Consider the following 25,804-nt stretch of genomic DNA (forward strand, 5'->3'; position numbering starts at 1 on the left):
TGGATGAAGGGGTGTACTATTGATGTATGCCACCAGTGTACATATGGAACCCAACATTGTACTTAGGGTGTTGTCATTGAGGAGAAATGTTAGGGCGGTGAGCGTAAGTCCACGTAGGGGACACCAGAGGCAACAGTGTGACAGCAGGTAGAGAAACTATTGCAAGTGACTCTCTGGCCACAATTGGATGGATAGAAACAGGACCAGATGATGACAGTCCCACTCAGCTGGACAATGATGGAGAGGCATTGCAGGAAGATGTACTGTGATATTACACATACAGTATACTCATTCTAGATCACTGCTTTCCCTGCTATGTACTGATGTACCTTCATTTTCAGGAGGATAGCGAGAGCCAGACAGAGAGAGCACCAGGAGACTGCCGGGAAGGTAAGGTTTTAAAACCCTACCACGAGCTTCGGAGCCCTCCATTTTTGTTTCAGCAGCAGGAGGAGCGGGACCGTCGACCAGGTAGCTGCCGGGAAGGTGAGTCACTGTTTAATGTGAGTCACTGCAGAATGTGGGAGGTAAGGGTCACCACTAGTGTCCCTGCTGACTACATCCGCGGGAAGTGCACCCAATGCCAGCTCCTCGAAAACCGCGTTAGGGAACTGGAGCTGGAGCTGAAGCTGGATGAACTTCGGATCATTTCGGGAGGCAGAGGGGGTTATTGAGAGGAGTTACAGGGAGGTAATCACTCCTCAAGTACAGGAAAAATGGCAGATGGGTTACGGTCAGGGGCCGGAAAGGGAACCGGCAGGCAGTGCAGGGATCCCCTGTGGCCATTCCCCTCAACAATAAGTATACCGTTTTGGATACTGTTGGGGGGTCGACTTACCAGGGGAAAGCAGTGGGGCACAGGTCTCTGGCACAGAGTCTGTCACTGCTGCTCAGAAGGGAAGGGGGAAGAGGAGCAGAACAGTAGTCGTTGGGGACTCCATAGTTAGGGGGACAGATAGGAGGTTCTGTGGGGACGAGAGAGACTCACGGTTGGTGTGTTGCCTCCCAGGTGCCAGGGTGCGTGATGTCTCTGATCGTGTTTTTGGGATCCTTAAGGGGGAGGGGGAGCAGCCCCAAGTCATGGTCCACATTGGCACCAACGACATAGGTAGGAAGAGAGATGGGGATTTAAGGCAGAAATTCAGGGAGCCAGGATGGAAGCTGAGAGCTAGGACGAACAGAGTTGTTGTCTCTGGTTTGTTGCCTGTGCCACATGCTAGTGAGGCGAGGAATAGGGAGAGAGAGGAGTTGAATACGTGGCTACAGGGATGGTGCAGGAGGGAGGGTTTTGGATTCTTGGATAATTGGGGCTCTTTCTGGGGTAGGTGGGACCTCTACAAGCAGGATGGTCTTCACCTGAACCAGAGGGGTACCGATATCCTGGGGGGGGAGATTTGTTAAGGCTATTTGGGTGGGTTTAAACTAATTCAGCAGGGGGATGGGCACCAAAATTGTAGTTCGACTATAGAAAAGGTTGAGAGTAGGGAGGTCCGAAATAAAGTTTCAGGGATGCAAGATGGCACCGGCAAGCAAGAAGCTGGTTGAAGTGTGTCTACTTCAACGCTAGGAACATGCGAAATAAGGTGGGTGAACTAGCAGCATGGGTTGGTACCTGGGACTTCGATGTTTTGGTCATTTTGGAGACATGGATAGAGCAGGGACAGGAATGGTTGTTGTAGGTTCCGGGATTTAGATGTTTCAGTAAGAACAGAGAAGATGGTAAAAGGGGCAGAGGTGTGGCATTGTTGGTCAAGGGCAGTATTACAGTTGCAGAAAGGATGTTTGGGGACTCATCAACTGAGGTAGTATGGGCTGAGGTTAGAAACAGGAAAGGAGAGGTCATCCTGTTGGGAGTTTTCTATAGGCCTCCGAATAGTTCCAGAGATGTAGAGGAAAGGATAGCAAAGATGCTTCTCGATAGGAGTGAGAGAGATAGGATAGTTGTCATGGGGGACTTCAACTTTCCAAACATTGACCGGGAGCACTATAGTTCGAGTACAATAGATGGGTCAGTTTTTGTCCAGTGTGTGCAGGAGGGCTTCCTGACACAGTATGTAGACAGGCCAACAATGGGCGAAGCCGCATTAGATTTGGTACTGGGTAATAAGCCCAGCCAGGTGTTAGACTTGGAAGTAGGTGAGCACTTTGGTGATAGCGATCACAATTCTGTTATGTTTACTTTAGTGATGGAAAGGGATAGGTGTATACCACCGGGCAAGAGTTATAGCTGGGGGAAAGGCAATTATGATGAGATTAGGCAAGATTTAGGGAGCATAGGATGGGGAAGGAAACTGCAGGGGATGGGCACATTAGAAATGTGGAGCATATTCAAGGAAAAGCTCCTGTGTGTCCTGGATAAGTATGTACCTGTCAGGCAGGGAGGAAGTTGTAGAGCCCGGGAGCCGTGGTTTACGAAGGAAGTGGAATCTCTGATCAAGAGGAAGAAGAAGGCTTATGTTAGGATGAGACGTGAAGGCTCAGTTAGGGCGCTTGAGGGTTACAAGGTAGCCAAGAAAGACCTAAAGAGAGAGCTCAGAAGAGCCAGGAGGAGACATGAGAAGTTGTTGGCGGATAGGATCAGGTTAAACCCTAAGGCTTCCTATAGGTATTTAAGGAATAAAGGAATGACGAGAGTAAGATGAGGGCCAATCAAGGATAGTGGTGGGGAGTTGTGTGTGGAGTCAGAGGAGATAGGGGAAGCACTAAATGAATATTTTTTGACCGCATTCACTCTAGAAAACGACAATGTTGTCGAGGAGAATACTGAGATACAGGCTACTAGACTAGGTGGGATTGAGGTTCACAAGGAAGAGGTATTAGAAATCCTACAGAGTGTGAAGATAGATAAGTCCCATGGGCCGGATGGGATTTATCCTCGGATCCTCTGGGAAGCCAGGGAGGAGATTGCCGAGCCTTTTGCATTGATCTTTAATTCGTCATTGTCTACAGGAATAGTGGCAGACGACTGGAGGAGAGCAAATGTGGTTCCCCTGTTCAAAAAGGGGAGTAGAGACAACCCAGTAATTATAGACCAGTGAGCCTTACTTCAGTTGTTGGTAAAGTGTTGGAAAAGGTTCTAAGAAATAGGATTTATAATCATCTAGAAAATAATAATTCGATTAGGGATAGTCAGCACGGTTTTGTGAAGGGAAGGTCGTGCCTCACAAACCTTATTGAGTTCTTTGAGAAGGTGACCAAACAGGTAGATGAGAGTATCAGAGATAATGGGAACTGCAGATGCTGGAGAATTCCAAGATAATAAAATGTGAGGCTGGATGAACACAGCAGGCCAAGCAGCATCTCAGGAGCACAAAAGCTGACGTTTCGGGCCTAGACCCTTCATCAGAGAGGGGGATGGGGAGAGGGAACTGGAATAAATAGGGAGAGAGGGGGAGGCGGACCGAAGATGGAGAGTAAAGAAGATAGGTGGAGAGAGTGTAGGTGGAGAGGTAGGGAGGGGATAGGTCAGTTTAGGGAAGACGGACAGGTCAAGGAGGTGGGATGAGGTTAGTGGGTAGCTGGGGGTGCGGCTTGGGGTGGGAGGAAGGGATGGGTGAGAGGAAGAACAGGTTAGGGAGGCAGAGACAGGTTGGACTGGTTTTGGGATGCAGTGGGTGGGGGGGAAGAGCTGGGCTGGTTGTGTGGTGCAGTGGGGGGAGGGGACGAACTGGGCTGGTTTAGGGATGCAGTAGGGGAAGGGGAGATTTTGAAACTGGTGAAGTCCATATTGATACCATATGGCTGCAGGGTTCCCAGGCGGAATATGAGTTGCTGTTCCTGCAACCTTCGGGTGGCATCATTGTGGCAGTGCAGGAGGCCCATGATGGACATGTCATCTAGAGAATGGGAGGGGGAGTGGAAATGGTTTGCGACTGGGAGGTGCAGTTGTTTGTTGCGAACTGAGTGGAGGTGTTCTGCAAAGCGGTCCCCAAGCCTCAGGCTTGGTTTCCCCAATGTAGAGGAAGCCGCACCGGGTACAGTGGATGCAGTATACCACATTGGCAGATGTGCAGGTGAACCTCTGCTTAATGTGGAATGTCATCTTGGGGCCTGGGATGGGGGTGAGGGAGGAGGTGTGGGGACAAGTGTAGCATTTCCTGCGGTTGCAGGGGAAGGTGCCGGGTGTGGTGGGGTTGGAGGGCAGTGTGGAGCGAACAAGGGAGTCACGGAGAGAGTGGTCTCTCCGGAAAGCAGACAGGGGAGGGGATGGAAAAATGTCTTGGGTGGTGGGGTCGGATTGTAAATGGCGGAAGTGACGGAGGATAATGCGTTGTATCCGGAGGTTGGTAGGGTGGTGTGTGAGAACGAGGGTGATCCTCTTGGGGCGGTTGTGGCAGGGGCGGGGTGTGAGGGATGTGTTGCGGGAAATACGGGAGACGCGGTCAATGGCGTTCTCGATCACTGTGGGGGGAAAGTTGCGGTCCTTAAAGAACTTGGACATCTGGGATGTGCGGGAGTGGAATGTCTTATCGTGGGAGCAGATGCGGCGGAGGCGGAGGAATTGGGAATGGGGATGGAATTTTTGCAGGACGGTGGGTGGGAGGAGGTGTATTCTAGGTAGCTGTGGGAGTCGGTGGGCTTGAAATGGACATCAGTTACAAGCTGGTTGCCTGAGATGGAGACTGAGAGGTCCAGGAAGGTGAGGGATGTGCTGGAGATGGCCCAGGTGAACTGAAGGTTGGGGTGGAAGGTGTTGGTGAAGTGGATGAACTGTTCGAGCTCCTCTGGGGAGCAAGAGGCGGCGCCGATACAGTCATCAATGTACCGGAGGAAGAGGTGGGGTTTGCACCCTAACAACCTCCGGATACAATGCACCCACCTACACTCTCTCCACCTATCTCCTTTACTCTCTATCTTCGGTCCGCCTCCCCCTCTCTCCCTATTTATTCCAGTTCCCTCTCCCCATCCCCCTCTCTGATGAAGGGTCTAGGCCCGAAACGTCAGCTTTTGTGCTCCTGAGATGCTGCTTGGCCTGCTGTGTTCATCCAGCCTCACATTTTATTATCTAGGTAGATGAGAGTAAACCGGTTGATGTGGTGTATATGGATTTCAGCAAGGCGTTCGATAAGGCTCCCCACAATAGGCTATTGTACAAAATGCGGAGAAACGGGATTGTGGGAGATATAGCAGTTTGGATCGGAAATTGGCTTGCTGAAAGAAGACAGAGGGTGGTGGTTGATGGGAAATGTTCATCCTGGAGAGCAGTTACTAGTGGTGTACCGCAAGGGTCGGTGTTGGGTCCACTGCTGTTTGTCATTTTTATAAACGACCTGGATGAGGGCATAGAAGGATGGGTTAGTAAATTTGCAGATGACACTAAGGTCGGTGGAGTTGTGGATAGTGACGAAGGATGCTGTAGGTTGCCGAGAGACATAGATAAGCTGCAGAGCTGGGCTGAGAGGTGGCAAATGGAGTTTAATGCAGACAAGTGTGAGGTGATGCACTTTGGTAGGAGTAACCGGAAGGCAAAGTACTGGGCTAATGGTAAGATTCTTAGTAGTGTAGATGAGCGGAGAGATCTCGGTGTCCATGTACACAGATCCTTGAAAGTTGCCACCCAGGTTGACAGGGCTGTTAAGAAGGCATACAGTGTTTTAGCTTTTATTAATAGAGGGATCGAGTTCTGGAACCAAGAGGTTATGCTGCAGCTGTACAAAAGTCTGGTGCGGCCGCACTTGGAGTATTGTGTACAGTTCTGGTCACCGCATTATAAGAAGGATGTGGAAGCTTTGGAAAGGGTGCAGAGGAGATTTACTAGGATGTTGCCTGGTATGGAGGGAAGGTCTCACGAGGAAAGGCTGAGGGACTTGAGGCTGTTTTCATTAGAGAGTAGAAGGTTGAGAGGTGACTTAATTGAGACATATAAGATAATCAGAGGGTTAGATGTGGTGGATAGGGAGAGCCTATTTCCTAGAATAGTGACGGTGAGCATGAGGGGGCATAGCTTTAAATTGAGGGGTGAAAGATATAGGACAGATGTCAGAGGTAGTTTCTTTACTCAGAGAGTAGTAAGGGAATGGAACGCTTTGCCTGCAACGGTAGTAGATTCGCCAACTTTAGGTACATTTAAGTCGTCATTGGATAAGCATATGGACGTACATGGAATAGTGCAGGTTGGATGGGCTTGAGATCGGTATGACAGGTCGGCACAACATCGAGGGCCGAAGGGCCTGTACTGTGCTGTAATTTTCTATGTTCTATGTGCCGCTGGTAACTGTGAAGATGGCAGTTCCCAACTGAATGTGTTCTGAGGTGTTAAAGGGAGAACTACAGTTATTCAGTCAGAATTCTATCAGATTTTATTTCAATGGTAAAAGTCAATACAAAACTATCATGTTTTAAAATAAAACTTCTGAGACAAATGACCTGTTGATTCTATGTTATCAGGAGCAATAAGACATTAATAACTTCAGTATATTCATAACTCACACATCCTGTGCATTCTACACCTGAAAACTCTTTTCCAATCTCCCAATCACATTCAGAACTTCCTGAACTTTCCTAACTGCCAGCCACTGTCCACTTTGTCAGAGGGGACCCTGGCCAGGAGCACACAGGGAACAGGAACAAGAGTATCTCCAACCTGATCCACCTTAACTGATTTATCTTCAACTACCTAACTGTACCATCCCCATCTCCCTTCATTCATTTTGTGTCAAAATATCTCCATCAGCAGTATCCACAACTCCCTGGAATGGAAAACTCCTCAGATTCACAAAATACAGATGTTTATCCTCATCCCAGGATAAATAGTTGCCCCATCTACCCAGAAACTGTGAGCCCTTAGTCCAGAGTCCACTGTCCAGGGAATTTGATTCTGCCAAGCCCTCAAAAATTATTTCTCACAGCTGATCATCTGATATTCTTCTAAAGTCTCACCCAACTAATCTGTAAACTGCATCAAACCACTACCCAGACTGATACTAACACCTCAATCCATCTAAAATCGCGCCCCCCCACCCACCACCCACCACCCACAACACCACCCCCCAGGCTCCCCGCTGCCCTCAGCCTCTTTGAGCCTCCTGGGACATGGATCTCGACAGGGATCTTCGGACCATGTCGGGTTTCTTGCCATCCAGTCTGACAGGCTGCATGACCGGAGGAAGTTCTTTGGTGATGTCCGAGACCTCTCTCTTGTCCTTACAGCTCCCACTCAGAGCACACTCGAACTCCATGACTTCCCTCAGCTCTGGGGGAGTCATTGCCCGTTCCATTTTGGTGCTGATCTGAGCCGGTGTGAAGATCGCCAACGGCAGCACGTTACGGTAAGGCAGGTGATACTCAGTCAGCTCCTCTCCCAGGCGGCCCATCCTCATCAGGTTGGTCGGGGTTCGCTGCACCAAATAGGTCACCTGGGATCTCCCGTCATAACTCTCCTTCTGGGCACGATTCACCTCACTCACAGTGCACCTGCCGGGGAAGGAACACACACATTCACCACTCCCAGATTTCTCTGCAGACACACCCGCACCCATCAATATTCTCCTCAGTAACCGGAAACTTGGTCTGGCTCTCTCACTCTATTTCTCTACACTTCTCACAAATCCTCTCGCTGTGTCTGCTCCCTCGCTTTGACTTTTTCTCTCTGTCTCTTTCTCAGTGTCTCTCTCTATCTTCCTTTGTGTCTGACTGTTGCTCGCTGTGACTCTCTCTCTGTTTGTCTCTGTGCCATACCTCTCTGTCTCTCTCTCTCTCTCTTTCTTTGTTTTCCTCTCTCTCTCTCTCTCTCTCGTTCTCTCCCTCCTTCTGTTCCCCTCTCTCTGTCCCGCACCCCACCGTGTTCTGTATCTCCCTCCCTCACTCTGTCTGTTACTGACCCACCCTGGCTTTTCTCTCTGCCTCGCTGTCTCCATCTCGCCCGTCTTCCTCTCTCCAGCCATCTGTCTCTGTTGCTGTCCCTCTGTCTGTGTCTCTCAGAGCCCCTTTCCCGTTCTCTCTTTCATTGTCACAAAGAAATCCTCTCTCCCTTTGTCTGACTCTCTTTCCATTCCCACTCCCTGCCCAACTGTCCTCACTCCCTCCCTCTGAGAACAGGGAGAGGGAGTGAGGACAGACAATGTCTCTCTCTTCTCAATCTATCCTCACTCCCTCTCTGTCTCTCTGTTCTCAATCTCTCTCTCTCTCTGTCTATCCTCACTCCCTCTCTCTGTTCTCAATCTCTCTCTCTCTATCCTCACTCCCTCACTCTGTTCTCAATCTCTCTCTCTCTATCCTCACTCCCTCACTCTGTTCTCAATCTCTCTCTCTCGATCCACACTCCCTCTCTCTGTTCACAATCTCTCTCTCTCTATCCTCACTCCCTCACCCCGTTCTCAATGTCTCTCTCTCAGTCCTCACTCCCTCTCTTTGTTCTCAATCTCTCTCCTCACTCCCTCTCTTTGTTCTCAATCTTTCTCCCTCTCTACCCTCACTCCCTCTCTCTGTTCTCAATCTCTCTCTGTTCTCAATCTCTCTCTCTCTATCCTCACTCCCTATCTGTTCTCAATCTCTCTCTCTCTCTCTGTTCTCAATCTTTCTCTCTCTGTCTCTCTATCCTCACTCCCTCTCTCTGTTCTCAATCTCTCCCTCTATCCTCACTCCTTCTCTCTGTTCTCAATGTCTCACTCTCTCTCTATCCTCACTCCCTCTCTCTATTCTCAATCTCTCTCTGTTCTCAATCTCTCTCTCTCTCTATCCTCACTCCGTCTCTCTATTCTCAATCTCTCTCTATCCTCACTCTCTCTTTCTGTTCTCAATCTCTCTCTCTCTTTCCTCACTCCCTCTCTCTGTTCTCAAACTCACTCACTATACTCAATCCCTCTCTCTGTTCTCAATCTCACTCTCTATCCTCACTCCCTGTCTCTGTTCTCAATCTCCTTCTCTCTCTCTCTCTGTCCTCACTCCCTCTCTCTGTTCTCAATCACTCTCTCTCTGTTCTCAATCTCTATCTCTCTGTTCTCAATCCTCACTCCCTCTCTCTGTTCTCAATCTCTCTCTCTGTTCTCAATCCCTCTCTCTCTGTGCTCTCAATCTCTCTGTCTATCCTCACTCCCTCTCTCTGTTCTCAATCTCTCCCTCTCTCTGTTCTCAATCTCTCTCTCTCTATCCTCACTCCCTCTCTCTGTTCTCAATCTCTCTCTCTCTATCCTCACTCCCTCATCCCGTTCTCAATGTCTCTCTCTCAGTCCTCACTCCCTCTCTTTGTTCTCAATCTCTCTCCTCACTCCCTCTCTTTGTTCTCAATCTTTCTCCCTCTCTAACCTCACTCTCTCTCTGTTCTCAATCTCTCTCTATCCTCACTCTCTCTGTTCTCAATCTCTCTCTATCCTCACTCCCTCTCTCTGTTCTCAATGTCTCTCTCAATCCTCGCTCCCTTTCTTTGTTCTCAATCTCTCTCCTCACTCCCTCTCTCTGTTCTCAATCTCTCTGTCTATCCTGACTCCCTCTCTCTGTTCTCAATCTCTCTCTCTATCTATCCTCACTCCCTTTCTCTGTTCGCAATGTCTCTCTCTCTCTATCCTAACTCCCTTTCTCTGTTCGCAATGTCTCTCTCTCTCTATCCTAACTCCCTCTCTCTGTTCTCAATCTCTCTCTCTGTCTATCCTCACTCCCTCTCTCTGTTCTCAATCTCTCTCTGTCTATCCTCACTCCCTCTCTCTGTTCTCAATCTCAGTCTCTCTATCCTCACTCCCTCTCTTTGTTCTCAATCTTTCTCCCTCTCTACCCTCACTCTCTCTCTGTTCTCAATCTCTCTGTCTCTCTATCCTCACACCCTCTCTCTGTTCTCAATCTCTCTCTCTCTATTCTCAATCTCTCTCTCTCACTCTATCCTCACTCCCTCTCTCTGTTCTCAATCTCTCTCTCTGTCTCTCTCTCTCTCTCTCTCTTGCTCTCTATCTTCACTCCCTCTCTCAGTTCTCAATCTCTCTCTCTCTCTATTCTCAATCTCTCTCTGTATCCTCACTACCTCTCTCTGGTCGCAATCTCTCTCTCTATCCTCACTCACTTTCTCTATCCTCCTCACTCTCTCTATCCTCAATCTCCCTCTCCCTATCCTCTCTGTCTCTGTTCTCAATCTCCCTCTCCCTATCCTCTCTCTCTCCGTCACTCTGTTCTCAATCTCTCTCTCTCTATCCTCACTCCCTCTCTCTATTCTCAAACTCTCTCTATCCTCACTCTCTCTCTTTCTGTTCTCAATCTCTCTCTCTCTCTATCCTCAATCCCTCTCTCTGTTCTCAATCTCTCTCTCAGTCCTCACTCCCTCTCTCTGTCCTCACTCCCTCTCTCTCTACCCTCACTCCCTCTCTCTACCCTCACTCCCTCTCTCTACCCTCACTCCCTCTCTCTCTACCCTCACTCCCTCTCTCTGTTCTCAATCACTCTCTCTCTGTGTTCTCAACCTCTCTGTCTATCCTGACTCCCTCTCTCTGTTCTCAATCTCTCTCTCTATCTATCCTCACTCCCTCTCTCTGTTCTCAATCTCTCTCTCTCTCTCTCTCTGTCTATCCTCACTCCCTCTCTCTGTTCTCAATCTCTCTCTCTCTATCCTCACTCCCTCTCTCTGTTCTCAATCTCTCTCTCTCTATCCTCACTCCCTCTCTCTATTCTCAAACTCTCTCTATCCTCACTCTCTCTCTTTCTGTTCTCAATCTCTCTCTCTCTCTATCCTCAATCCCTCTCTCTGTTCTCAATCTCTCTCTCAGTCCTCACTCCCTCTCTCTGTCCTCACTCCCTCTCTCTCTACCCTCACTCCCTCTCTCTACCCTCACTCCCTCTCTCTACCCTCACTCCCTCTCTCTCTACCCTCACTCCCTCTCTCTGTTCTCAATCACTCTCTCTCTCTGTGTTCTCAACCTCTCTGTCTATCCTGACTCCCTCTCTCTGTTCTCAATCTCTCTCTCTATCTATCCTCACTCCCTCTCTCTGTTCTCAATCTCTCTCTCTCTCTCTCTCTGTCTATCCTCACTCCCTCTCTCTGTTCTCAATCTCTCTCTCTCTATCCTCACTCCCTCTCTCTATTCTCAAACTCTCTCTATCCTCACTCTCTCTCTTTCTGTTCTCAATCTCTCTCTCTCTCTATCCTCAATCCCTCTCTCTGTTCTCAATCTCTCTCTCAGTCCTCACTCCCTCTCTCTGTCCTCACTCCCTCTCTCTCTACCCTCACTCCCTCTCTCTACCCTCACTCCCTCTCTCTACCCTCACTCCCTCTCTCTCTACCCTCACTCCCTCTCTCTGTTCTCAATCTCTCTCTCTCTATCCTCACTCCCTCTCTCTGTTCTCAATCTCTCTCTCTCTATCCTCACTCCCTCTCTCTGTTCTCAATCTCTCTCTCTGTATCCATACTCCGTCTGTTCAAAATCTTCCTCTCCCTTTCTTCATTCCCTCTCTCTGTTCTCAATCTCCCTCTCTCTTTCTCTCTGTTCTCAATCTCTCTCTCTGAGAACAGAGAGACAATCTCCCCCTCTCTATCCTCACTCCCTCTGTCTCTCTGTTCTCAATCTCCCTCTCTCTGTCCTCACTCCCTCTCTCTATCCTCACTCCCTCTCCCTATCCTCACTCCCTCACTCTCTGTCTCTCTGTTCTCAATCTCCCTCTCCCTTTCTTCACTCCCTCTCTCTGTCGCTCTGTTCTCAATCTCTCTCACCCTATCCTCCCTCTATCTCTGAGAACAGAGAGACAATCTCCCTCTCTCTACCCTCACTCCCTCTGTCTCTCTGTTCTCAATCTCCCTCTCTCTGTCATCACTCCCTCTCTCTATCCTCACTCCCTCTCCCTCTGTCTCTCAGTTCTCAATCTCTCTCTCCCTATCCTCTCTCTCTGTTCTCAATCTCCCCATCTCTATCCACACTACCTCTGTCTCTCTGTTCTCAATCTCCCTCTCCCTATCCTCACTCCCTCTCTCTTTTCTAAATCTCCCTCTCCCTTTCGTCACTATCTCTCTGCCTCTCTGATCTCAATCTCTCTCTCCCTAACCTCTCTCTCTGAGAACAGAGCGACAATCTCTCTCTATCCTCACTCCCTCTGTCTCTCTGTTTGCAATCTCTCTCTCTATCCTCACTCCCTCTCTCTGTTCTCAATCTCCCACTCTCTATCCTCACTCCCTCTGTCTCTCTGTTCTCAATCTCTCTCTCTATCCTCACTCTCTCTCTCAGTTCTCAATCTCTCTCTCTCTATCCTCACTCCCTCTCTCTGTTCTCAATCTCTATCTCTTTATCCTCACTCCCTCTCTCTATCCTCACTCCCTATCTCTCTATCCTCACTCCCTCTCTTTATCCTCACTCCCTATCTCTGTGCTCAATCTCTCTCTCTCTATCCTCACTCCCTCTCTCTGTTCTCAATCTCTCTATCTCTATCCTCACTCCCTCTCTCTATCCTCACTCCCTCTCTGTTCTCAATCTCTCTCTCTCTATCCTCACTCCCTCTCTCTGTTCTCAATCTCTATCTCTTTATCCTCACTCCCTCTCTGTTCTCAATCTCTCTCTCTCTATCCTCACTCTCTCTCTCTGTTCTCAATCTCTCTCTCTGTATCCTCACTCCCTCTCTCTGTTCTCAATCTCTCTCTCTGTTCTCAATCTCTCTCTCTGTTCTCAATCTCTCTCTCTGTATCCTCACTCCCTCTCTCTGTTCTCAATCTCTCTCTCTATTCTCAATCTCTCTCTCTCTATCCTCACTCCCTCTCTCTGTTCTCAATCTCTCTCTCTCTATCCTCACTCCCTCTCTCTGTTCTCAATCTCTCTCTCTCTGTCCTCACTCCCTCTCTCTGTTCTCAATCTCCTCTCTCAGTCCTCACTCCCTCTCTCTTTCCTCACTCCCTCTCTCTGTTCTGAATCTCGCTCTCTCTATCCTCACTCCCTCTCTCTGTTCAAAATCTCTCTCTCTGTTCTCAATCACTTTCTCTCTATCTATCTATCCTCACTCCCTCTCTCTGTTCTCAATCTCTCTCTTTCTATCCTCACTCCCTCTCTCTGTTCTCAATCTCTCCCTCTATCCTCACTCCTTCTCTCTGTTCTCAATGTCTCTCTCTCTCTCTCTCTCCTCACTCCCTCTCTTCGTTCTCAATCTCTCTCCTCCCTCTATCGGTTCTCAATCTCTTTCTCTGTCTCTCTCTCTATGTATCGTCACTCCCTCTCTAAGTTCTCAATCTCTCTTTCAGTCCTCACTCCTTCTCTCTGTTCTCAATGTCTCTCTCTCTTTCTCTCAGTCCTCACTCTCTCTCTTTGTTCTCAATCTCTATCCTCACTCCCTCTCTCTGTTCTCAATCTCTCTCTCAGTCCTCACTCCGTCTCTCTGTTCTCAATGTCGCTCTCTCTCTCTCTCAGTCCTCACTCCCTCTCTTTGTTCTGAATCTCTATCCTCACTCCCTCTCTCTGTTCTCATCTCTATCCTCACTCCCTCTCTCTGTTCTAAATCTCTCTCTCTCTCTATCCTGACTCCCTCTCTCTGTTCTCCATCTCTCTCCCTCTATCCTCACTCCCTCTCTCTGTTCTCAATCTCTATCCTCACTCCCTCTCTCTGTTCTAAATCTCTCTCTCTCTCTATCCTGACTCCCTCTCTCTGGTCTCCATCTCTCTCCCTTTATCCTCACTCCCTCTCTTTGTTCTCAATCTCTATCCTCACTCCCTCTCTCTGTTCTCAATCTCTCTCTCTCTCTATCCTCACTACCACTCTCTGTTCGCAATCTCACGCTCTATCCTCACTCCCTCTCTGTGTTCTCAATCTCTCTCTCAGTCCTCACTCCCTCTCTTTGTTCTCAATCTCTATCCTCACTCCCTCTCTCTGTTCTCAATCTCTCTCCCTCTCTACCCTCACTCCCTCTCTCTGTTCTAAATCTCTCTCTCTATCCTCACTCCCGCTCTCTGTTCTCAATCTCTCTCTCAGTCCTCACTCCTTCTCTCCGTTCTCAATGTCTCTCTCTCTCTCTCTCTCTCTCAGTCCTCACTCCCTCTCTCTGTTCTCAATCTTTCTCTCTGTCTCTCTCTCTCTCTCTCTTGCTCTCTATCTTCACTCCCTCTCTCAGTTCTCAATCTCTCTCTCTCTCTATTCTCAATCTCTCTCTGTATCCTCACTACCTCTCTCTGGTCGCAATCTCTCTCTCTATCCTCACTCACTTTCTCTATCCTCCTCACTCTCTCTATCCTCAATCTCCCTCTCCCTATCCTCTCTGTCTCTGTTCTCAATCTCCCTCTCCCTATCCTCTCTCTCTCCGTCACTCTGTTCTCAATCTCTCTCTCTCTATCCTCACTCCCTTTCTCTATTCTCAAACTCTCTCTATCCTCACTCTCTCTCTTTCTGTTCTCAATCTCTCTCTCTCTCTCTTTCCTCAATCCCTCTCTCTGTTCTTAATCTCTCTCTCAGTCCTCAATCCCTCTCTCTGTTCTCAATCTTTCTCCTCACTCTGTTCTCAAACCCTCTCTCTATCCTCAATCCCTCTCTCTGTTCTCAATCTCTCTCTCAGTCCTCACTCCCTCTCTCTGTCCTGACTCCCTCCCTCTCTACCCTCACTCCCCCTCTCTACCCTCACTCCCCCTCTCTACCCTCACTCCCTCTCTCTCTACCCTCACTCCCTCTCTCTCTACCCTCACTCCCTCTCTCTCTCTGTGTTCTCAACCTCTCTGTCTATCCTCACTCCCTCTCTCTGTTCTCAATCTCTCTCTCTCTCTGTCTATCCTCACTCCCTCTCTCTGTTCTCAATCTCTCTCTCTCTATCCTCACTCCCTCTCTCTGTTCTCAATCTCTCTCTCTCTATCCTCACTCCCTCTCTCTGTTCTCAATCTCTCTCTCTGTATCCATACTCCCTCTGTTCAAAATCTTCCTCTCCCTTTCTTCATTCCCTCTCTCTGTTCTCAATCTCCCTCTCTCTTTCTCTCTGTTCTCAATCTCTCTCTCTCTGTCCTCACTCCCTCTCTCTATCCTCACTCCCTCTGTCTCTCTGTTCTCAATCTCCCTCTCTCTATCCTCACTCCCTCTCCCTATCCTCACTCCCTCTCTCTCTGTCTCTCTGTTCTCAATCTCTCTCTCCCTATCCTCTCTCTGTTCTCAATCTCCCTCTCTCTATCCACACTCCCTGTCTTCTGTTCTCAATCTCCCTCTCCCTTTCTTCACTCCCTCTCTCTGTTCTCAATCTCCCTCTCCCTTTCTTCACTCCCTCTCTCTGTCGCTCTGTTCTCAATCTCTCTCACCCTATCCTCTCTCTATCTCTGAGAACAGAGAGACAATCTCCCTCTCTCTACCCTCACTCCCTCTGTCTCTCTGTTCTCAATCTCCCTCTCTCTGTCATCACTCCCTCTCTCTATCCTCACTCCCTCTCCCTCTGTCTCTCAGTTCTCAATCTCTCTCTCCCTATCCTCTCTCTCTGTTCTCAATCTCCCCATCTCTATCCACACTACCTCTGTCTCTCTGTTCTCAATCTCCCTCTCCCTATCCTCACTCCCTCTCTCTTTTCTAAATCTCCCTCTCCCTTTCGTCACTATCTCTCTGCCTCTCTGATCTCAATCTCTCTCTCCCTAACCTCTCTCTCTGAGAACAGAGCGACAATCTCTCTCTCTCTATCCTCACTCCCTCTGTCTCTCTGTTTGCAATCTCTCTCTCTCTATCCTCACTCCCTCTCTCTGTTCTCAATCTCCCACTCTCTATCCTCACTCCCTCTGTCTCTCTGTTCTCAATCTCTCTCTCTATCCTCACTCTCTCTCTCAGTTCTCAATCTCTCTCTCTCTATCCTCACTCCCTCTCTCTGTTCTCAATCTCTATCTCTTTATCCTCACTCCCTCTCTCTATCCTCACTCCCTATCTCTCTATCCTCACTCCCTCTCTTTATCCTCACTCCCTATCTCTGTGCTCAATCTCTCTCTCTCTATCCTCACTCCCTCTCTCTGTTCTCAATCTCTCTATCTCTATCCTCACTCCCTCTCTCTATCCTCACTCCCTCTCTGTTCTCAATCTCTCTCTCTCTATCCTCACTCCCTCTCTCTGTTCTCAATCCCTCTCTCTGTTCTCAATCTCTATCTCTTTATCCTCACTCCCTCTCTGTTCTCAATCTCTCTCTCTCTATCCTCACTCTCTCTCTCTGTTCTCAATCTCTCTCTCTGTATCCTCACTCCCTCTCTCTGTTCTCAATCTCTCTCTCTGTTCTCAATCTCTCTCTCTGTTCTCAATCTCTCTCTCTGTTCTCAATCTCTCTCTCTGTATCCTCACTCCCTCTCTTTGTTCACAAACTCTATCCTCACTCCCTCTCTCTATTCTCAATCTCTCTCTCTCTATCCTCACTCCCTCTCTCTGTTCTCAATCTCTCTCTCTCTATCCTCACTCCCTCTCTCTGTTCTCAATCTCTCCCTCTCTCTTTCCTCACTCCCTCTCTCTGTTCTGAATCTCGCTCTCTCTATCCTCACTCCCTCTCTCTGTTCAAAATCTCTCTCTCTCTATCCTCACTCCCTCTCTCTGTTCTCAATCTCTATCCTCACTCCCTCTCTCTGTTCTAAATCTTCCTCTCTCTCTATCCTGACTCCCTCTCTCTGTTCTCCATCTCTCTCCCTCTATCCTCACTCCCTCTCTCTGTTCTCAATCTCTATCCTCACTCCCTCTCTCTGTTCTCAATCTCTCTCTCTCTCTATCCTCACTACCACTCTCTGTTCGCAATCTCACGCTCTATCCTCACTCCCTCTCTGTGTTCTCAATCTCTCTCTAAGTCCTCACTCCCTCTCTTTGTTCTCAATCTCTATCCTCACTCCCTCTGTCTGTTCTCAATCTCTCTCCCTCTATCCTCACTCCCTCTGTCTGTTCTCAATCTCTCTCCGTCTATCCTCACTCCCTCTATTTGTTCTCAATCTCTATCCTCACTCCCTCTCTCTGTTCTCAATCTCTCTCCCTCTATCCTCACTCCCTCTCTCTGTTCTAAATCTCTCTCTCTATCCTCACTCCCGCTCTCTGTTCTCAATCTCTCTCTCAGTCCTCACTCCTTCTCTCCGTTCTCAATGTCTCTCTCTCTCTCTCAGTCCTCACTCCCTCTCTTTGTTCTCAATCTCTCTCCCTCTATCCTCACTCCCTCTCTTTGTTCTCAATCTCTATCCTCACTCCCTCTCTCTGTTCTCAATCTCTATCCTCACTCCCTCTCTCTGTTCTCAATCTCTCTCCCTCTACCCTCACTCCCTCTCTCTGTTCTCAATCTCTCTCCCTCTATCCTCACTCCCTCTCTCTGTTCTCAATCTCTCTCCCTCTACCCTCACTCCCTCTCTCTCTTCTCAATCTCTCTCTCTCTCTATCCTCACTCCCTCTCTCTGTTCTCAATCTCTCTATCTCTATCCTCACTCCCTCTCTCTATCCTCACTCCCTCTCTGTTCTCAATCTCTCTCTCTCTATCCTCACTCCCTCTCTCTGTTCTCAATCCCTCTCTCTGTTCTCAATCTCTATCTCTTTATCCTCACTCCCTCTCTGTTCTCAATCTCTCTCTCTCTATCCTCACTCTCTCTCTCTGTTCTCAATCTCTCTCTCTGTATCCTCACTCCCTCTCTTTGTTCACAAACTCTATCCTCACTCCCTTTCTCTATTCTCAATCTCTCTCTCTCTATCCTCACTCCCTCTCTCTGTTCTCAATCTCTCTCTCTCTATCCTCACTCCCTCTCTCTGTTCTCAATCTCTCTCTCTCTCTGTCCTCACTCTCTCTCTGTTCTCAATCTCTTCTCTCAGTCCTCACTCCCTCTCTCTTTCCTCACTCCCTCTCTCTGTTCTGAATCTCGCTCTCTCTATCCTCACTCCCTCTCTCTGTTCAAAATCTCTATCCTCACTCCCTCTCTCTGTTCTAAATCTCTCTCTCTCTCTCTATCCTCACTCCCTCTCTCTGTTCTCCATCTCTCTCCCTCTATCCTCACTCCCTCTCTCTGTTCTCAATCTCTCTCTCTCTCTCTATCCTCACTACCACTCTCTGTTCGCAATCTCACGCTCTATCCTCACTCCCTCTCTTTGTTCTCAATCTCTATCCTCACTCCCTCTGTCTGTTCTCAATCTCTCTCCCTCTATCCTCACTCCCTCTGTCTGTTCTCAATCTCGCTCCTTCTATCCTCACTCCCTCCATTTGTTCTCAATCTCTATCCTCACTCCCTCTCTCTGTTCTCAATCTCTCTCCCTCTATCCTCACTCCCTCTCTCTGTTCTAAATCTCTCTCTCTATCCTCACTCCCGCTCTCTGTTCTCAATCTCTCTCTCAGTCCTCACTCCTTCTCTCCGTTCTCAATGTCTCTCTCTCTCTCTCAATCCTCACTCCCTCTCTTTGTTCTCAATCTCTCTCCCTCTATCCTCACTCCCTCTCTTTGTTCTCAATCTCTATCCTCACTCCCTCTCTCTGTTCTCAATCTCTCTCCCTCTACCCTCACTCCCTCTCTCTCTTCTCAATCTCTCTCTCTCTCTATCCTCACTCCCTCTCTCTGTTCTCAATCTCTCTCCCTCTACCCTCACTCCCTCTCTCTCTTCTCAATCTCTCTCTCCCTCTACCCTCACTCCCTCTCTCTCTTCTCAATCTCTCTCTCTCTCTATCCTCACTCCCTCTCTTTATCCTCACTCCCTATCTCTGTGCTCAATCTCTCTCTCTCTATCCTCACTCCCTCTCTCTGTTCTCAATCTCTCTATCTCTATCCTCACTCCCTCTCTCTATCCTCACTCCCTCTCTGTTCTCAATCTCTCTCTCTCTATCCTCACTCCCTCTCTCTGTTCTCAATCGCTATCTCTTTATCCTCACTCCCTCTCTGTTCTCAATCTCTCTCTCTCTATCCTCACTCTCTCTCTCTGTTCTCAATCTCTCTCTCTGTATCCTCACTCCCTCTCTCTGTTCTCAATCTCTCTCTCTGTTCTCAATCTCTCTCTCTGTATCCTCACTCCCTCTCTTTGTTCACAAACTCTATCCTCACTCCCTTTCTCTATTCTCAATCTCTCTCTCTCTATCCTCACTCCCTCTCTCTGTTCTCAATCTCTCTCTCTCTCTGTCCTCACTCCCTCTCTCTGTTCTCAATCTCTCTCTCTCTCTGTCCTCACTCCCTCTCTCTGTTCTCAATCTCCTCTCTCAGTCCTCACTCCCTCTCTCTTTCCTCACTCCCTCTCTCTGTTCTGAATCTCGCTCTCTCTATCCTCACTCCCTCTCTCTGTTCAAAATCTCTCTCTCTGTTCTCAATCACTTTCTCTCTATCTATCTATCCTCACTCCCTCTCTCTGTTCTCAATCTCTCTCTTTCTATCCTCACTCCCTCTCTCTGTTCTCAATCTCTCCCTCTATCCTCACTCCTTCTCTCTGTTCTCAATGTCTCTCTCTCTCTCTCTCTCCTCACTCCCTCTCTTCGTTCTCAATCTCTCTCCTCCCTCTATCGGTTCTCAATCTCTTTCTCTGTCTCTCTCTCTATGTATCGTCACTCCCTCTCTAAGTTCTCAATCTCTCTTTCAGTCCTCACTCCTTCTCTCTGTTCTCAATGTCTCTCTCTCTTTCTCTCAGTCCTCACTCTCTCTCTTTGTTCTCAATCTCTATCCTCACTCCCTCTCTCTGTTCTCAATCTCTCTCTCAGTCCTCACTCCGTCTCTCTGTTCTCAATGTCGCTCTCTCTCTCTCTCAGTCCTCACTCCCTCTCTTTGTTCTGAATCTCTATCCTCACTCCCTCTCTCTGTTCTCATCTCTATCCTCACTCCCTCTCTCTGTTCTAAATCTCTCTCTCTCTCTATCCTGACTCCCTCTCTCTGTTCTCCATCTCTCTCCCTCTATCCTCACTCCCTCTCTCTGTTCTCAATCTCTATCCTCACTCCCTCTCTCTGTTCTAAATCTCTCTCTCTCTCTATCCTGACTCCCTCTCTCTGGTCTCCATCTCTCTCCCTTTATCCTCACTCCCTCTCTTTGTTCTCAATCTCTATCCTCACTCCCTCTCTCTGTTCTCAATCTCTCTCTCTCTCTATCCTCACTACCACTCTCTGTTCGCAATCTCACGCTCTATCCTCACTCCCTCTCTGTGTTCTCAATCTCTCTCTCAGTCCTCACTCCCTCTCTTTGTTCTCAATCTCTATCCTCACTCCCTCTCTCTGTTCTCAATCTCTCTCCCTCTCTACCCTCACTCCCTCTCTCTGTTCTAAATCTCTCTCTCTATCCTCACTCCCGCTCTCTGTTCTCAATCTCTCTCTCAGTCCTCACTCCTTCTCTCCGTTCTCAATGTCTCTCTCTCTCTCTCTCTCTCAGTCCTCACTCCCTCTCTCTGTTCTCAATCTTTCTCTCTGTCTCTCTCTCTCTCTCTCTTGCTCTCTATCTTCACTCCCTCTCTCAGTTCTCAATCTCTCTCTCTCTCTATTCTCAATCTCTCTCTGTATCCTCACTACCTCTCTCTGGTCGCAATCTCTCTCTCTATCCTCACTCACTTTCTCTATCCTCCTCACTCTCTCTATCCTCAATCTCCCTCTCCCTATCCTCTCTGTCTCTGTTCTCAATCTCCCTCTCCCTATCCTCTCTCTCTCCGTCACTCTGTTCTCAATCTCTCTCTCTCTATCCTCACTCCCTTTCTCTATTCTCAAACTCTCTCTATCCTCACTCTCTCTCTTTCTGTTCTCAATCTCTCTCTCTCTCTCTTTCCTCAATCCCTCTCTCTGTTCTTAATCTCTCTCTCAGTCCTCAATCCCTCTCTCTGTTCTCAATCTCTCTCCTCACTCTGTTCTCAAACCCTCTCTCTATCCTCAATCCCTCTCTCTGTTCTCAATCTCTCTCTCAGTCCTCACTCCCTCTCTCTGTCCTGACTCCCTCTCTCTCTACCCTCACTCCCCCTCTCTACCCTCACTCCCCCTCTCTACCCTCACTCCCTCTCTCTCTACCCTCACTCCCTCTCTCTCTACCCTCACTCCCTCTCTCTCTACCCTCACTCCCTCTCTCTCTCTGTGTTCTCAACCTCTCTGTCTATCCTCACTCCCTCTCTCTGTTCTCAATCTCTCTCTCTCTATCCTCACTCCCTCTCTCTGTTCTCAATCTCTCTCTCTCTATCCTCACTCCCTCTCTCTGTTCTCAATCTCTCTCTATCCTCACTCCCTCTCTCTGTTCTCAATCTCTCTCTCTGTATCCATACTCCCTCTGTTCAAAATCTTCCTCTCCCTTTCTTCATTCCCTCTCTCTGTTCTCAATCTCCCTCTCTCTTTCTCTCTGTTCTCAATCTCTCTCTCTGAGAACAGAGAGACAATCTCCCTCTCTCTATCCTCACTCCCTCTGTCTCTCTGTTCTCAATCTCCCTCTCTCTGTCCTCACTCCCTCTCTCTATCCTCACTCCCTCTCCCTATCCTCACTCCCTCTCTCTCTGTCTCTCTGTTCTCAATCTCTCTCTCCCTATCCTCTCTCTGTTCTCAATCTCCCTCTCTCTATCCACACTCCCTGTCTTCTGTTCTCAATCTCCCTCTCCCTTTCTTCACTCCCTCTCTCTGTTCTCAATCTCCCTCTCCCTTTCTTCACTCCCTCTCTCTGTCGCTCTGTTCTCAATCTCTCTCACCCTATCCTCTCTCTATCTCTGAGAACAGAGAGACAATCTCCCTCTCTCTACCCTCACTCCCTCTGTCTCTCTGTTCTCAATCTCCCTCTCTCTGTCATCACTCCCTCTCTCTATCCTCACTCCCTCTCCCTCTGTCTCTCAGTTCTCAATCTCTCTCTCCCTATCCTCTCTCTCTGTTCTCAATCTCCCCATCTCTATCCACACTACCTCTGTCTCTCTGTTCTCAATCTCCCTCTCCCTATCCTCACTCCCTCTCTCTTTTCTAAATCTCCCTCTCCCTTTCGTCACTATCTCTCTGCCTCTCTGATCTCAATCTCTCTCTCCCTAACCTCTCTCTCTGAGAACAGAGCGACAATCTCTCTCTCTCTATCCTCACTCCCTCTGTCTCTCTGTTCTCAATCTCTCTCTCTCTATCCTCACTCTCTCTCTCAGTTCTCAATCTCTCTCTCTCTATCCTCACTCCCTCTCTCTGTTCTCAATCTCTATCTCTTTATCCTCACTCCCTCTCTCTATCCTCACTCCCTATCTCTCTATCCTCACTCCCTCTCTTTATCCTCACTCCCTATCTCTGTGCTCAATCTCTCTCTCTCTATCCTCACTCCCTCTCTCTGTTCTCAATCTCTATCCTCACTCCCTCTCTCTATCCTCACTCCCTCTCTGTTCTCAATCCCTCTCTCTCTATCCTCACTCCCTCTCTCTGTTCTCAATCCCTCTCTCTGTTCTCAATCTCTATCTCTTTATCCTCACTCCCTCTCTGTTCTCAATCTCTCTCTCTCTATCCTCACTCTCTCTCTCTGTTCTCAATCTCTCTCTCTGTATCCTCACTCCCTCTCTCTGTTCTCAATCTCTCTCTCTGTTCTCAATCTCTCTCTCTGTTCTCAATCTCTCTCTCTGTATCCTCACTCCCTCTCTTTGTTCACAAACTCTATCCTCACTCCCTCTCTCTATTCTCAATCTCTCTCTCTCTATCCTCACTCCCTCTCTCTGTTCTCAATCTCTCTCTCTCTATCCTCACTCCCTCTCTCTGTTCTCAATCTCTCCCTCTCTCTTTCCTCACTCCCTCTCTCTGTTCTGAATCTCGCTCTCTCTATCCTCACTCCCTCTCTCTGTTCAAAATCTCTCTCTCTCTATCCTCACTCCCTCTCTCTGTTCTCAATCTCTATCCTCACTCCCTCTCTCTGTTCTAAATCTCTCTCTCTCTCTATCCTGACTCCCTCTCTCTGTTCTCCATCTCTCTCCCTCTATCCTCACTCCCTCTCTCTGTTCTCAATCTCTATCCTCACTCCCTCTCTCTGTTCTCAATCTCTCTCTCTCTCTATCCTCACTACCACTCTCTGTTCGCAATCTCACGCTCTATCCTCACTCCCTCTCTGTGTTCTCAATCTCTCTCTAAGTCCTCACTCCCTCTCTTTGTTCTCAATCTCTATCCTCACTCCCTCTGTCTGTTCTCAATCTCTCTCCCTCTATCCTCACTCCCTCTGTCTGTTCTCAATCTCTCTCCGTCTATCCTCACTCCCTCTATTTGTTCTCAATCTCTATCCTCACTCCCTCTCTCTGTTCTCAATCTCTCTCCCTCTATCCTCACTCCCTCTCTCTGTTCTAAATCTCTCTCTCTATCCTCACTCCCGCTCTCTGTTCTCAATCTCTCTCTCAGTCCTCACTCCTTCTCTCCGTTCTCAATGTCTCTCTCTCTCTCTCAGTCCTCACTCCCTCTCTTTGTTCTCAATCTCTCTCCCTCTATCCTCACTCCCTCTCTTTGTTCTCAATCTCTATCCTCACTCCCTCTCTCTGTTCTCAATCTCTATCCTCACTCCCTCTCTCTGTTCTCAATCTCTCTCCCTCTACCCTCACTCCCTCTCTCTGTTCTCAATCTCTCTCCCTCTATCCTCACTCCCTCTCTCTGTTCTCAATCTCTCTCCCTCTACCCTCACTCCCTCTCTCTCTTCTCAATCTCTCTCTCTCTCTATCCTCACTCCCTCTCTCTGTTCTCAATCTCTCTATCTCTATCCTCACTCCCTCTCTCTATCCTCACTCCCTCTCTGTTCTCAATCTCTCTCTCTCTATCCTCACTCCCTCTCTCTGTTCTCAGTCCCTCTCTCTGTTCTCAATCTCTATCTCTTTATCCTCACTCCCTCTCTGTTCTCAATCTCTCTCTCTCTATCCTCACTCTCTCTCTCTGTTCTCAATCTCTCTCTCTGTATCCTCACTCCCTCTCTTTGTTCACAAACTCTATCCTCACTCCCTTTCTCTATTCTCAATCTCTCTCTCTCTATCCTCACTCCCTCTCTCTGTTCTCAATCTCTCTCTCTCTATCCTCACTCCCTCTCTCTGTTCTCAATCTCTCTCTCTCTCTGTCCTCACTCCCTCTCTCTGTTCTCAATCTCTTCTCTCAGTCCTCACTCCCTCTCTCTTTCCTCACTCCCTCTCTCTGTTCTGAATCTCGCTCTCTCTATCCTCACTCCCTCTCTCTGTTCAAAATCTCTATCCTCACTCCCTCTCTCTGTTCTAAATCTCTCTCTCTCTCTATCCTCACTCCCTCTCTCTGTTCTCCATCTCTCTCCCTCTATCCTCACTCCCTCTCTCTGTTCTCAATCTCTCTCTCTCTCTATCCTCACTACCACTCTCTGTTCGCAATCTCACGCTCTATCCTCACTCCCTCTCTGTGTTCTCAATCTCTCTCTCAGTCCTCACTCCCTCTCTTTGTTCTCAATCTCTATCCTCACTCCCTCTGTCTGTTCTCAATCTCTCTCCCTCTATCCTCACTCCCTCTGTCTGTTCTCAATCTCGCTCCTTCTATCCTCACTCCCTCCATTTGTTCTCAATCTCTATCCTCACTCCCTCTCTCTGTTCTCAATCTCTCTCCCTCTATCCTCACTCCCTCTCTCTGTTCTAAATCTCTCTCTCTATCCTCACTCCCGCTCTCTGTTCTCAATCTCTCTCTCAGTCCTCACTCCTTCTCTCCGTTCTCAATGTCTCTCTCTCTCTCTCAATCCTCACTCCCTCTCTTTGTTCTCAATCTCTCTCCCTCTATCCTCACTCCCTCTCTTTGTTCTCAATCTCTATCCTCACTCCCTCTCTCTGTTCTCAATCTCTCTCCCTCTACCCTCACTCCCTCTCTCTCTTCTCAATCTCTCTCTCTCTCTATCCTCACTCCCTCTCTCAGTTCTCAATCTCTCTCCCTCTATTCTCACTCCCTCTCTTTGTTCTCAATCTCTATCCTCACTCCCTCTCTCTGTTCTCAATCTCTCTCCCTCTATCCTCACTCCCTCTCTCTGTTCTCAATCTCTCTCCCTCTATCCTCACTCCCTCTCTCTGTTCTCAATCTCTCTCCCTCTACCCTCACTCCCTCTCTCTCTTCTCAATCTCTCTCTCCCTCTACCCTCACTCCCTCTCTCTCTTCTCAATCTCTCTCTCTCTCTATCCTCACTCCCTCTCTCTGTTCTCAATCTCTCTCCCTCTATCCTCACTCCCTCTCTTTGTTCTCAATCTCTATCCTCACTCCCTCTCTATGTTCTCAATCTCTCTCCCTCTATCCACACTCCCTCTCTCTGTTCTCAATCTCTTTCTCAGTCCTCACTCCTTCTCTCCGTTCCCAATGTCTCTCTCTCAGTCCTCACTCCCTCTCTCTGTTCTCAATCTCTCTCCCTCTATCCTCACTCCCTGTCTCTGTTCTCAATCTCTCTCCCACTATCCTCACTCCCTCTCCCTGTTCTCAATCTCTATCCTCACTCCCTCTCTCTGTTCTCAATCTCTCTCTCTCTCTATCCTCACTCCCTCTCTCTGTTCTCAATCTCTCTCTCTCTCTATCCTCACTCCCTCTCTCTGTTCTCAATCTCTCTCTCAGTCCTCACTCCTTCTCTCTGTTCTCAATGTCGCTCTCTCTCTCTCTTTCTCAGTCCTCACTCCCTCTCTTTGTTCTGAATCTCTATCCTGACACCCTCTCTCTGTTCTCAATCTCTCTCCCTCTATCCTCACTCCCTCTCTTTGTTCTCAATCTCTACCCTCACTCCCTCGCTCTGTTCTCAATCTCTCTCTCTCTATTCTCACTCCGTTCTCAATCACTCTCTCTCTCTATCCTTACTCCGTTCTCAATCTCTCTCTTTCTATCCTCACTCCGTTCTCAATCTCTCTCCCTCTATCCTCACTCCCTTCTCAATCTCTCTCCCTGTTCTCAATCCCTCTCTCTGTTCTCAATCTCTCTCTCTCTCTATCCTCACTCCCTCTCTCTGTTCTCAATCTCTCTCTCTCTCTCTATCCTCACTCCCTCTCTCTGTACTCCATCTCTCTCCCTCTATCCTCACTCGCTCTCTCTGTTCTCAATCTCTCTCTCTCTCCCTCTATC

At 48.5% G+C, this 25,804-nt stretch overlaps 1 protein-coding gene across 2 annotated transcripts in view; it reads right to left on the reverse strand.

Moving 5' to 3' along the window:
• Positions 1 to 6,989: 6,989 nt before the first annotated feature.
• The window catches only part of LOC132206119 (telethonin-like), an 83,421-nt gene continuing 64,606 nt past the window's right edge, over positions 6,990 to 25,804 (reverse strand). For both annotated transcript variants that reach the window (XM_059638715.1, XM_059638714.1), the window contains exon 2: positions 6,990 to 7,413. In XM_059638715.1, the coding sequence (XP_059494698.1) occupies positions 7,008 to 7,413 (406 nt within the window). In that variant the 3' untranslated portion in view covers positions 6,990 to 7,007. The remainder of the gene's footprint in view (positions 7,414 to 25,804) is intronic.

Source organism: Stegostoma tigrinum, chromosome 31 (assembly GCF_030684315.1).
Source record: "Stegostoma tigrinum isolate sSteTig4 chromosome 31, sSteTig4.hap1, whole genome shotgun sequence".
Classification (NCBI taxonomy): Eukaryota; Metazoa; Chordata; class Chondrichthyes; order Orectolobiformes; family Stegostomatidae; genus Stegostoma; species Stegostoma tigrinum.